Source organism: Hemiscyllium ocellatum, chromosome 28, assembly GCF_020745735.1.
Source record: "Hemiscyllium ocellatum isolate sHemOce1 chromosome 28, sHemOce1.pat.X.cur, whole genome shotgun sequence".
Taxonomy (NCBI): domain Eukaryota; kingdom Metazoa; phylum Chordata; class Chondrichthyes; order Orectolobiformes; family Hemiscylliidae; genus Hemiscyllium; species Hemiscyllium ocellatum.
In genome coordinates, this window is record NC_083428.1 from 2043314 (window position 1) to 2055740 (window position 12427).

General features: G+C 51.2%; 1 protein-coding gene across 2 annotated transcripts in view; it reads left to right on the forward strand.

The window, feature by feature from the left end:
* The window catches only part of cpamd8 (C3 and PZP like alpha-2-macroglobulin domain containing 8), a 158073-nt gene that overhangs the window by 113990 nt on the left and 31656 nt on the right, over positions 1-12427 (forward strand). Inside the window, exons 34-36 of one of the 2 annotated variants that reach the window (XM_060845992.1) lie at positions 3297-3359; positions 5048-5277; positions 5769-5856. In XM_060845992.1, coding sequence (XP_060701975.1) covers positions 3297-3359; positions 5048-5277; positions 5769-5856 — 381 coding nt within the window. Of the gene's footprint in view, positions 1-3296; positions 3360-5047; positions 5278-5768; positions 5857-12427 lie in introns of those variants that run through there. The other variant, XM_060845993.1, reaches the window with a different exon arrangement.

Below are 12427 nucleotides of genomic sequence, written 5' to 3' on the forward strand. Positions count from 1 at the left end.
TGTGTGTGTGTACACTTTGGTTAAATTTGTGTGTATGACGTGCTGCAGATGTGTAGTTTGCCTGTATGGGAACTGTCAGCTAATAGATGAGAGGCAAGGTACACCATGGCAAACAAACAAATAGTCTATTTACAGAGTCTACTTCAGCAGCCTGTATAAACTACAACATACACATCCCATCGAAACAGCTACAGCCTCTCCCAGTAAAAGCAGGTGATTTCTCCAGCGCGCTGTACAGTAATTACGGGATTTCCGTACTGAGGGTGAAGCAATAGCAGCCACTCACAGCTGGCAGAAAAAGAATTAAAGCAATCGTCTTCATTCTTACTGGGAACACTGGCTAACTGTGTACCTGTTGGATTCATGTCCAGTGGGTAGGTGGCTGAGATCAAAATATTTTCTGTTTTTTGAAGTCTCTTCTTGAGATTACTTTTTGATTTTCAGGGGATCCTTTTCCAATCTCACCATCGCCTTGATTGGTGATGCAGGAACATTACCATCTGTATTTGGGTTGATGTATCAGCTGTCTGGACCCATGCAGAAGCAGAGTTAGAAGATGTCAATAATATCTTCAATAATTATCACCATACCATTAAACTTCAAACTACAACACACAAGCATTACTCTCAAACATTGCAAAACGTAAACTGACACAAGGTAATAGGTATAAATGCAACAGATATTTTGTTTAATAAAAACTGACAAACTCTCACACACACACAGTCCATCATCTCAAACTCCCTTACCATCCAACAGTTCCACGGTGTCTTTAACACAGACACGACACTTCATATAATTCGCTGTAGGTGAGATGGAATGACACACAAATCTTTAGGAAGTAAATCTGTGCAGTGTTAAATTATCCAATTGACAGTGTTTCATTATGACAGCAACATTCATACATTGTGCTAGTCTTCAGTTGAAAGATTTAAAATTGCTGTCTCCACCACCCCCACCCCAACTCCAGCACCTCTATCACCCCCTCCCACTACCACCTCCATCACCCCCCCACTGCAACCTCCATCACCCCCCACTACCACCTCCATCACCCCCCCACTGCAACCTCCATCACCTCCCCCACTGCAACCTCCATCACCCCCCACTACCACCTCCATCACCCCCCCACTACCACCTCCATCACCCCCCCACTACCACCTCCACACCCCCCCACTACCACCTCCACACCCCCCACTACCACCTCCACACCCCCCCACTACCACCTCCATCACCTCCCCCACTACCACCTCCACACCCCCCCACTGCAACCTCCATCACCCCCCACTACCACCTCCATCACCCCCCCACTGCAACCTCCATCACCCCCCACTACCACCTCCATCACCCCCCCACTACCACCTCCATCACCTCCCCCACTACCACCTCCATCACCCCCCACTACCACCTCCATCACCCCCCCACTGCAACCTCCATCACCCCCCCACTACCACCTCCATCACCCCCCACTACCACCTCCATCACCCCCCCACTGCAACCTCCATCACCCCCCCCACTGCAACCTCCATCACCCTCCCACTACCACCTCCATCACCCCCCCACTGCAACCTCCATCACCCCCCACTACCACCTCCATCACCCCCCCACTGCAACCTCCATCACCCCCCACTACCACCTCCATCACCCCCCCACTGCAACCTCCATCACCCCCCACTACCACCTCCATCACCCCCCCACTGCAACCTCCATCACCCTCCCACTACCACCTCCATCACCCCCCCACTGCAACCTCCATCACCCCCCACTACCACCTCCATCACCCCCCCACTGCAACCTCCATCACCCCCCACTACCACCTCCATCACCCCCCCACTACCACCTCCATCACCCCCCCACTACCACCTCCATCACCCCCCCACTACCACCTCCATCACCCCCCCACTGCAACCTCCATCACCCCCCACTACCACCTCCATCACCCCCCCCACTGCAACCTCCATCACCCCCCCACTACCACCTCCATCACCCCCCACTACCACCTCCATCACCCCCCCACTACCACCTCCATCACCCCCCCACTACCACCTCCATCACCCCCCCACTGCAACCTCCATCACCCCCCACTACCACCTCCATCACCCCCCCACTACCACCTCCATCACCTCCCCCACTACCACCTCCATCACCCCCCCACTGCAACCTCCATCACCCCCCACTACCACCTCCATCACCTCCCCCACTACCACCTCCATCACCCCCCACTACCACCTCCATCACCCCCCCACTACCACCTCCATCACCCCCCCCACTGCAACCTCCATCACCCCCCACTACCACCTCCATCACCCCCCACTACCACCTCCATCACCCCCCCACTACCACCTCCATCACCCCCCCCACTGCAACCTCCATCACCCCCCACTACCACCTCCATCACCTCCCCCACTACCACCTCCATCACCCCCCCACTGCAACCTCCATCACCCCCCACTACCACCTCCATCACCCCCCCACTACCACCTCCACACCCCCCACTACCACCTCCACACCCCCCACTACCACCTCCACACCCCCCCACTACCACCTCCACACCCCCCCACTACCACCTCCATCACCCCCCCACTACCACCTCCACCCCCCCCCACTACCACCTCCACACCCCCCCACTACCACCTCCATCACCCCCCCACTACCACCTCCACACCCCCCCACTACCACCTCCACACCCCCCCACTACCACCTCCATCACCCCCCCACTACCACCTCCATCACCCCCCCACTACCACCTCCATCACCCCCCCACTACCACCTCCATCACCCCCCCCACTACCACCTCCATCACCCCCACTACCACCTCCACACCCTCCCACTACCACCTCCACACCCTCCCACTACCACCTCCACTCCCACCACCGCCCCCAACCCCACCTTTTGGCACTTCCTGCCTCCTGTTTTTTGGTTCACTTCTGCCCTGGTCTCTGACCTCACTCTCTGGGACACGGTCTCCAGGGAATTTGGGGGAATTATCCCACCGTGTCTGTGAAACCTCTCTGAGTGAGAGGCTGACTGAGCTCCGTTTCCTTGCCGTCTCTTTATAACCCTTCATTTTGAGTGTATTAATTGCACCTTCCTCTCTCTCACTCTCAGCAAGTGCTGTCCCAAACCAGTTGCTGCAAGGAAATGTTCTTTCTCACATTGTTTCTGGGTCTTTCCCAGGCAGTGGTTGGTAAGAGGGGGGGAAGCTGTCCTTGCTGCTGGATTTATTGAGCTGCCTCAGTTGTTGCAGTGATGTCACGGTGAAGACCTTCTGATATTTTTGTGTCTGTTCCCTGTTTTTCCAGATCCCGAGTGTCCCAACAGGCCTGTTTGTCAGTGCAAGGGGGGAAGGCTGCTGCTTAATGCAGGTAACACCACTGAATTGAAATCACTGGTTAATGAGCCGTGTCGGAAAATTTGATCCCCTTAGTATTGGGTAAAAAGTGATTGCATTTCTCTGAGAGAGGCCACTCTGTCCTTCCTGCCGGCCTGGTTGCTTTTTGATCCATCCAGTTGATCCGCCGGAGGAATGGTCAGCATGGTTTCATCAAATGGAAGTTATGTTTGTTGGAATTCTTTTGATGGATTATCCATGCTCTGGGCAGAGAGGAGCTGAACTGTACTTGGATTTCCAGAAGTCACAGATGGAGTTTAATTCAGATAAATGTGAGGTGCTGCATTTTGGGAAAGCAAATCTTAGCAGGACTTAAACACTTAATGGTAAGGTCCTAAGGAGTGTTGCTGAACAACGAGACTTTGGAGTGCAGGTTCATAGCTCCTTGAAAGTGGAGTCGCAGGTAGATAGGATAGTGAAGAAGGCGCTTGGTATGCTTTCCTTTATTGGTCAGAGTATTGAGTACAGGAGTTGGGAGGTCATGTTGCGGCTGTACAGGATATTGGTTAGGCTACTTGGAATATTGCGTGCATTTCTGGTCTACCTCCTATTGGAAAGATGTTGTGCAACATGAAAGGGTTCAGAAAAGATTTACAAGGATGTTGCCAGGGTTGGAGAATTTGAGATATAGGGAGAGATTGAATAGGCTGGGGCTGTTTTCCCTGGAGCGTCGGAGGCTGAGGGGTGACCTTATAGAGGTTTATAAAATCATGAGGGGCATGGATAGGGTAAATAGACAAAGTCTTTTCCCTGGGGTCAGGGAGTCCAGAACTAGAGGGCATAGGTTTAGGGTGAGAGGGGAAAGATATAAAAGAGACCTACAGGGCAACTTTTTCACACACTGGGTGGTATGTGTATGGAATGAGCTGCCAGAGTAAATGGTGGAGGCTGGTACAATTGCAACATTTAAAAGGCATTTGGATGGGTATATGAATAGGAAGGGTTTGGAGGGATATGGGCCGGGTGCTGGCAGGTGGGACTAGATTGGGTTGGGATATCTGAACGGTTGGACCGAAGGGTCTGTTTCCATACTGTACATCTCTATGGCTCTGTAAGTGACATGATAAGGTCTCACATCAAAAGGTTATTGAGGTAATTCCAAGTCCTTGGTGAACTGGATAAGAGAGTGTGGTTAGAAAATTGGCTGTATGAAAACAGAGGGTGCACGGAGAGTCTGTGTTTCAGATTAAAAGGCTGTGATGTGTAGAGTCATGCAAATGCCTCAACATTTTATAATAAACTCAGTGACTTACATGAGGGGAATGAAAGCACGATGGCTAAGTTTGTAGATGACACCGAGATAGTTGGGAAAGTATGTTGTGAAGATCACATAAATAGTTTGCAGACAGATGGGCTGAGTGAGGCGACGAGTAAAAGTCTTGTTGATGGGTTATAATTTGGGAAAATAACAAAGCCTTTCAACTTTGGAAGGAAGAGTTAAAGCTGATTATTATTTCACCAGAGAACAATTGAAATTCTGAGGTGCAGAAGGTCTTCTAGTATGCAAGTACCAAACCATTAGTATGCAGATACAGCAAGCATTGAGGCTGCTGGGGAGGACTTGACCAGGCCAGTGGAGAGGGGGCTGCGAGAGTGCGGAAGCAAAGCGGGGATGGGGGTTCCTGCCCCATGCTCCCTGTAATCTCAGTTGATTGGTTGCAGATCGACGTGACGTACAATGTTCCTGACCCAGTGGCGAAGCCAGCATTCCAGCTCTCGGTCAACTTAAAGGAGCCAGAGCGTGACCAGCACCAGCACCATGCCAGGCCATTGTCCAGGAACGAGAACCGCTCTGCACGATCCCAGAGAAAGCGTGCACTGGACCATGATGATGATCCAGCCTCGCACCAAGATCGTCAGGAGTATAAGGTCACGGTAGAGGCATGTGCCAGGTATGAAACTCCCCAGAACACAGCCGGCTTGTCACAGACTCACTGCTTCCCTGTCAGTCACCTCCAGTCTATCTCTCTCTTTCAAAATGACCCAGTTCCCATTGATTTATCAGTCGTTTCAAGGCCCTGCCCCACGTGAAGGTGTACACTCAGATTCTGTTCCCACTGTCACCACCCTTTACAGCGTTTCTCCAACCCCGTGCTGTCCCTGGGAGTGTTTGATGGGAACAGTGTAAAGAGAACTTTATATCTAACCCGGTGCTGTCCCTGGGGGTGTTTGATGGGGACGGTGTAGAGAGAGCTTTACTGTATAATCTAACCGCATGCTGTCCCTGTCCCTGGGGGTGTTTGATGGGGATGGTGCAGAGGGAGCTTTACTGTATAATCTAACCACGTGCTGTCCCTGTCCTTGGGAGTGTTTGATGGGGATTGTGCAGAGGGAGCTTTACTGTATAATCTAACCCTGTTCTGTGGCAATGTTTCTTCTACAGGTGGTTGCATTCTGGATCTTCAAACATGGCAGTCCTTGAGGTCCCTCTGCTGTCTGGGTTCCGAGCAGATATTGAGAGTCTTGAACAGGTATGAGCTCCCCAGCCCTAGCAATCAGACTCAGAGTAAACCTCCATTCCAGCTGTACATTTCACACAGAGGTTTGTACAGTATTAATCATTAATTCCGTTCCTGTTTAAACTGAGGCTTGTGTATGGTCTCAGGAGTATGACTACAATAATGTTAGGTGCAGATTACTGTATCAGAGAATTATTGATTAGATTAGATTAGATTAGATTAGATTAGATTAGATTACTTACAGTGTGGAAACAGGCCCTTCGGCCCAACAAGTCCACACCGACCCGCCGAAGCGCAACCCACCCATGCCCCTACATTTACCCCTTACCTAACACTACGGGCAATTTAGCATGGCCAATTCACCTGACCCGCACATCTTTGGACTGTGGGAGGAAACCGGAGCACCCAGAGGAAACCCACGCAGACACGGGGAGAACGTGCAAACTCCACACAGTCAGTCGCCTGAGTCGGGAATTGAACCCGGGGTCTCAGGCGCTGTGAGGCAGCAGTGCTAACCACTGAATTGAATATTGAATGTCTCCAACACTGGAAAAAGGCTGTTTGGTCCATTGTGTCTTTACTAGCTCCCTGTAAGAATAAAGCAGCATATTCCACCTTTGGCTCTTGTCCCAATTGCCCTTGGCGTGGTACTTGACCCTGAGGTGTGTTGCTGAGACCATCTGCTCCATGTCCTGTACCAATGCACACCCACTCCTCAGCTACTGAGTCTGCTTCACATCTTTCAACCTGACTATTCCAGTGTATCCCCTTTAGAGTCAGTTGATCTGTCTCCTACACATTTGAGGCCATCTTCAATTCTGTTTCCCATATCCCAAATCCTATTGACTCCTGTTCCCCTCTCACCTCACTGACCTGTATCCATTGTCAGCCCAAACACGGTCATCCTGTTTTCCCATAGCCCCATTGACTTGCCCCACCCTACACTTCTCTCATTTCCTCCAGCCCCTCAATCCTCACAGTATCTACATACCCTCATCCTGCTTTCTGGAACATTCTGGATCTGATTGGATCCCTTATTGATGGTTGCACACCAGTCCCTTGGGCCTGTGGTGTGCTCTCTCTCTCTCTCTCTCTCTCTCTCTCTCTCTCTCTCCCCTCCCCCTCCACCTCACTCCCTTGGTTTAAGATGCTCCTTAGGACCTGCTCTTTTCATTATTTGTTGAATATCGCATCGTACATTTCCAGGTCAAGATATGTTTGAAGTCCATGCTGTGAAACACCATGGAATTTTTTACTACATCAGAGGTGATATAGAAATGCAGTTATTACATATCTCATTCCTTTCGCAATTTCCTTCTTTTATTTTCTGATTCATAATCACCTTGTTTTGTTTTAAACATATCAATTCACTTCATCACTGCAGAAGTCACCTCTCATCTCTCACTCTTATTCTTTCACTCTCTCACACACACATTCTTTCTCTCTTTCCCCTGCTCTTTCTCCCACTTTCTTTCTCCGTTTTGTTCCCCCTCAGTCTGTCTGTTACTGATTCTATCTGTTGTCCTCTGATCCTGTCTCCCTTATTCTCATTCTTGGTGACTACCTTTCTGAGTTGGTTAATTGAAACCATTTCTACTTGGTTCCTGCTGAAGGGACCAATGTGGATTATTGCTGTGTAGTTTTGAAGTTGGTCACTGGCTGTGGGATGAAGACAGATAACATTTCATTGGGCAGGGTTATGAGATGAGTGAGGCCTGTGAGTATAGCATGAGATGCTGCATTGAGGATCGGGCTGGGCTGTGTCAGTGCAACTGCAGTTTACAGCTGTTTATTGGGAGTTCAATTTCTGCAACATCTGGAGTTAATTTCAGCAGAGACTCTCGCTCAGAATGTTTGCTATGAGTATTTTGTCCATATGGCTCTGCCTCCCAGAGAGAGAGGGTCTCCCTTGAGCCTTGTTTAGCGGAGGATGACAGGTTGGGGGTGGGGGCTGCTGGTTTTGTGTTTGTCAGTATCTGCCCGGTCTCGCTGGTTACAGCCGTCTCTGAAATTGACTGCATCTTGTGTTCCTGATGCATTGGCATTTCCTGAGTGACATGTTTAACGTTTTGTCCCTTGATCCCTGAGTGACCTTTCTACTCCCCACCCCCTTTCCACAGATTAATTTTGCTGTTAATCTGGCAGCACAAGCCCTGCTCTGCGTAGAGTTAGCTGCCGTGTTGAGACCCCATGGAGTTGGGGAGGGAGCTAGGATTGTATTTGGATTCAGAACTTTAACTTTCAGCTGGGGCTGACCTCTCCTGGTCCCCTCTCCTGAACAAAGTTCAGTGACAACTGGGAGTTTAAAATAAGAAAGGTGGGGATGTCAAGGCAGAGCTGGGCACAAGTGTGAGAGTCACCACAGTTGAATAGTATCCTATAAGGAAGGGCAGCCATCTCGCAACATAATGTGTAGTACCTGGGGGTGTTGCGTTGGTTCAGTGAGGATTGTTGGTTCGGGTGATCAGAAGAGCTGTCTGATCTTTAACACCCATTGGAGGGAACAGTGCAGCCGCAGGGAAGCCACGGAAAGACAGTGCGGTACTCCCTCAGCATTGACCCTCCGACAGTGCGGCACTCCCTCAGCACTGACCCTCCGACAGTGCCGCACTCCCTCAGCGCTGACCCTCCGACAGTGCCCACTCCCTCAGCGCTGACCATCTGACAGTGTGGCACTCCCTCAGCACTGACCCTCCGACAGTGCGGCACTCCCTCAGCACTGACCCTCCGACAGTGCCCACTCCCTCAGCGCTGACCATCTGACAGTGTGGCACTCCCTCAGCACTGACCCTCCGACAGTGCGGCACTCCCTCAGCACTGACCCTCCGACAGTGCGGCACTCCCTCAGTGCTGACCCTCCGACAGTGCGGCACTCCCTCAGCACTGACCCTCCGACAGTGCGGCACTCCCTCAGTGCTGACCCTCCGACAGTGCGGCACTCCCTCAGTGCCGACCCTCCGACAGTGCGGCACTCCCTCAGTGCTGACCCTCCGACAGTGCGGCACTCCCTCAGTGCTGACCCTCCGACAGTGCGGCACTCCCTCAGCGCTGACCCTCCGACAGTGCGGCACTCCCTCAGCGCTGACTCTCCGACAGTGCGGCACTCCCTCAGCGCTGACCCTCCGACAGTGTGGCACTCCCTCAGCACTGACCCTCTGACAGTGCGGCACTCCCTCAGCACTGACCCTCTGACAGTGCGGCACTCCCTCAGTGCTGACCCTCTGACAGTGCGGCACTCCCTCAACACTGATCCTCTGACAGTGAGGCACTCCCTCAGGCACTGACCCTTTGACAGTGCTACCCTCCCTCAGCGCTGACCCTCTGATAGTGCGGCACTCCCTCAGCGCTGGCTGGTGATGCAGCAATGTTTGGCCCCAGGTTAAGCATGGGACATGTGTTAGGGTGCCTGCCTGAGTTTGTTATTCCAGCCCAGATGTTCCCAAAGTGGTGACAGGAGTTCCGAGGTGCCTGAGCTGAAATTTTTGAGTGATGAGCACTGGGCTAGCTGTGGGCATTTATCTCTCCACCCCCAGAGGCTCTCTGTCTCCATTCCTGATGAAAGGCTCTGGCCCGAAATGTCGATTTTCCTGCTCCTCGGATGCTGCCTGTCCTGCTGTGCTTTTCCAGCGCCACACTCTCAACTCTGATCCTCATCATTTGCAGTCCTCACTGTCTCCAGCTGTGGGCACTGCAGAGCCCCTGTCCCCTGCGCTCTCTCACCATCTCCTCCAAACGCTTCCCCTCCCCACCCACACTCTCCGTTCACACAAAGGGCAGAGGCCCATAATTTTCCAACTCGGGAATAGTGTCATCGGAAATGATGTGGAAAGCATTGGCCTCATGCCATTGTCCATCTCTTTAACGTTTGTCAGTAGATGTGTTTCTGTGATATAGTTCACCCTTCTCTGTCAGGGCGGTTGATGAGAGGATGATCAGAGTTAACAGGGAGTATCGCTCCTGTTATTAACCTGGTGCTTGCTGTAACCATTGGCAGTGGCTGACATTGCTCAGCCTTTCAGAAAAAGGAGAAAAATATTTAAAAACCGGAATCTTCCTGCAACCAAGTGAAGGGAACTTGAAAAGACTGGAGAGTTCAGCAAAGCTCTGGGATCAGCACCGTGGGTCACTGATGGGGTTAAAGGTTAAATTCCACAGGCAGGCAGTGAATTATTTGAATTATTCAGCCTGTCAGACGCTGTGAAACATGGGACTTTCTCAGTCGCCAAAGATCTTGTTGAAGGAGTGTTTGAATTAAAGGTGGTTTTTAATGGCCTCATCTGAGGTGTAAGTCCAGTTTTAATTCCAGCTCCAATTGGCTGTTGCTGCCCTGATCAAAACCTTTAACAATCCTGACACTTCCAGCCATTCAGCCCATCTGCTCCATGCTGATATTCCTGCTCCACATTATCCTTCTCCCACCCTCCTTTTATCTCACCATCAGCCCAATGTTCCCATTCTTTCTCCCTCATCTATTTGTATAATTTTTCCTGGAATGGATCCATATGATAATTTAAACAACTGGGAGATGTGAAGTTCCCATAACTTCTTCCCCACCCTGCGTCCCCATAACCTCCACAAACCTTGGGAAACCTCCCATGCCAGCACCAGTGGTGTACCACAGAGATCCATGCTGGGTCCCTTATTGTTGGTGATGTATAATAAACGATATAGATTAGAATGTGGAGGGTTGATAAGTAAGTTTTCAGATTACACGAAGATTTGCCCGTTGATTAGTAATGATGACGATGATCTTAGGTTACAGGAACATATAGGAGACAGTGAGGTCTGCAGATGCTGGAGATCAGAGTCGAGAGTGTGGTGCTGGAAAAGCACAGCAGGTCAGGCAGCATCCGAGGAGCAGGAGAACAAAAGTTTCGGACATGAGCCCTTCCTCAGGAATGAGGCTGTGTGCTGAGGGGGTGGAGAGATAAATGGGGAGGGAGGGGGTGCTGGGAGCAAGGTAGCTGAGAGTGCAATAGGTAGATGGGGTTGGGGATAAAGGTGATAGGTCAGAGAAGAGGGTGGAGCGGATAGGTGGGAAGATGGGCAGGTAGGACAGGCCATGAGGGCAGTGCCGAGTTGGAGGGTTGGAACTGGGATAAGGTGGGGCGAGGGGAAAAGATGAAATTGGTGAAAAGTCAACATTGATCCTATTTGGTTGGAGGGTCCCAAGGCGGAGGATGAGATGTTCTTCCTCCAGGGATTGAGTGGTTAGGGTGTGGCGATAGAGGAGGCCCAGGATGTTGCGTGTCCTCATCGGAGTGGGATGGGGGAGTTGAAGTGTTTGGTCACGGGGCGGTGGGTTTGGTTGGTGCGGGTGTCCCAGAGATGTTCTCTGAAGCATCTCTGAAGGGGAGACAGGATGGCTACTTGCAGAGCGGTTCAGAGAACATCTCCGGGATACCCGCACCAACCAATCCCACCGTCCTGTGACCGAACACTTTAACTCTCCCTCTCACTCCGCTGAGGACATGCAGGCATGGGGCCGCCTCCACTGCCACTCCCTAACCACCTGCCGCCTGGAAGATGAGAACGTCTCATCTTCTTCCTCAGAACCCTCCAACCTCAGGGCATCAATGTGGATTTCCTCAGTTTCCTCATTTCCCCATCCTCCACCTTATCCCAGATCCAAACCTCCAACTTGGCCCCACCCTCATGATCTGCCCTACCTGTCCATCTTCCCATCTATCCACTCCACCCTCCTCTCCAACCTATCACCATTACCCCTCAGCTTCATCCACCTATCCCACTCTCAGTTACCCTCCCCCAGCCTCACCCCTCACCCCCTCAGCTCACAAACCTCATTCCAGGAACATATAGGCAAGTGGGTCAGATAGGCAAATCAATGGCAGATGAAATTTAAACCAGATAAATGTTAGGAACAAGATAAATGATTGTTAGTGAATGATAGGACACTTGGAAGAGGAACAGAGGGATCTTGGGCTTGCCCAGAGTTCCCTGACCCTGGCAGGGCAAGGCAATCGGTTAGATCAGAAGGCGTATAAGACACTTGCCTTTATCACTCGTGGCATAGATTATAATAGCAGGGAGGTGATGTTGGAGCTGTTCAAAACTCTGGGTTGGCCGCAGCTGGAGTACTGTGTGCAGTTTTGGTCACCATGGGATAGGAAGGATGTAATTGCACTGGATGGGGTGCAGAGGAGATTCACCAGGATGTTCCTGTGGATGGAGCAATTCAGCGATGAAGAGAGGCTGGATAGGCTCAGGCTGCTTTCTCCAGAGCAGAGCAGACTGAGCCGGGGGGCTGGGAGAGGTGTGTTTGATCGGCATGGACAGGAAACCGCTGATTCTATCACCCTTCGTTGAAGGGTCAATAATGAGGGGCATAATTTGAAGATGAATAGTTGGAGGTTTAGAGGGAGCTTGAGGTAAATCTTTTTTCGCCCAGAGAATGGTGGAAATCTGGAATGCACTGCCTAGGAGAGGAGTTGAAGCAGGAAACCTCACAACCTTTTTAAGAAATAAAAGTGGAAAGCCTGGGCCATTGTAATATTCAAGATTATGGACTAAGTGCTGGAATGTGGGACTAATGTCGGTTGGTCAGCACAGACTCGATGTGCTG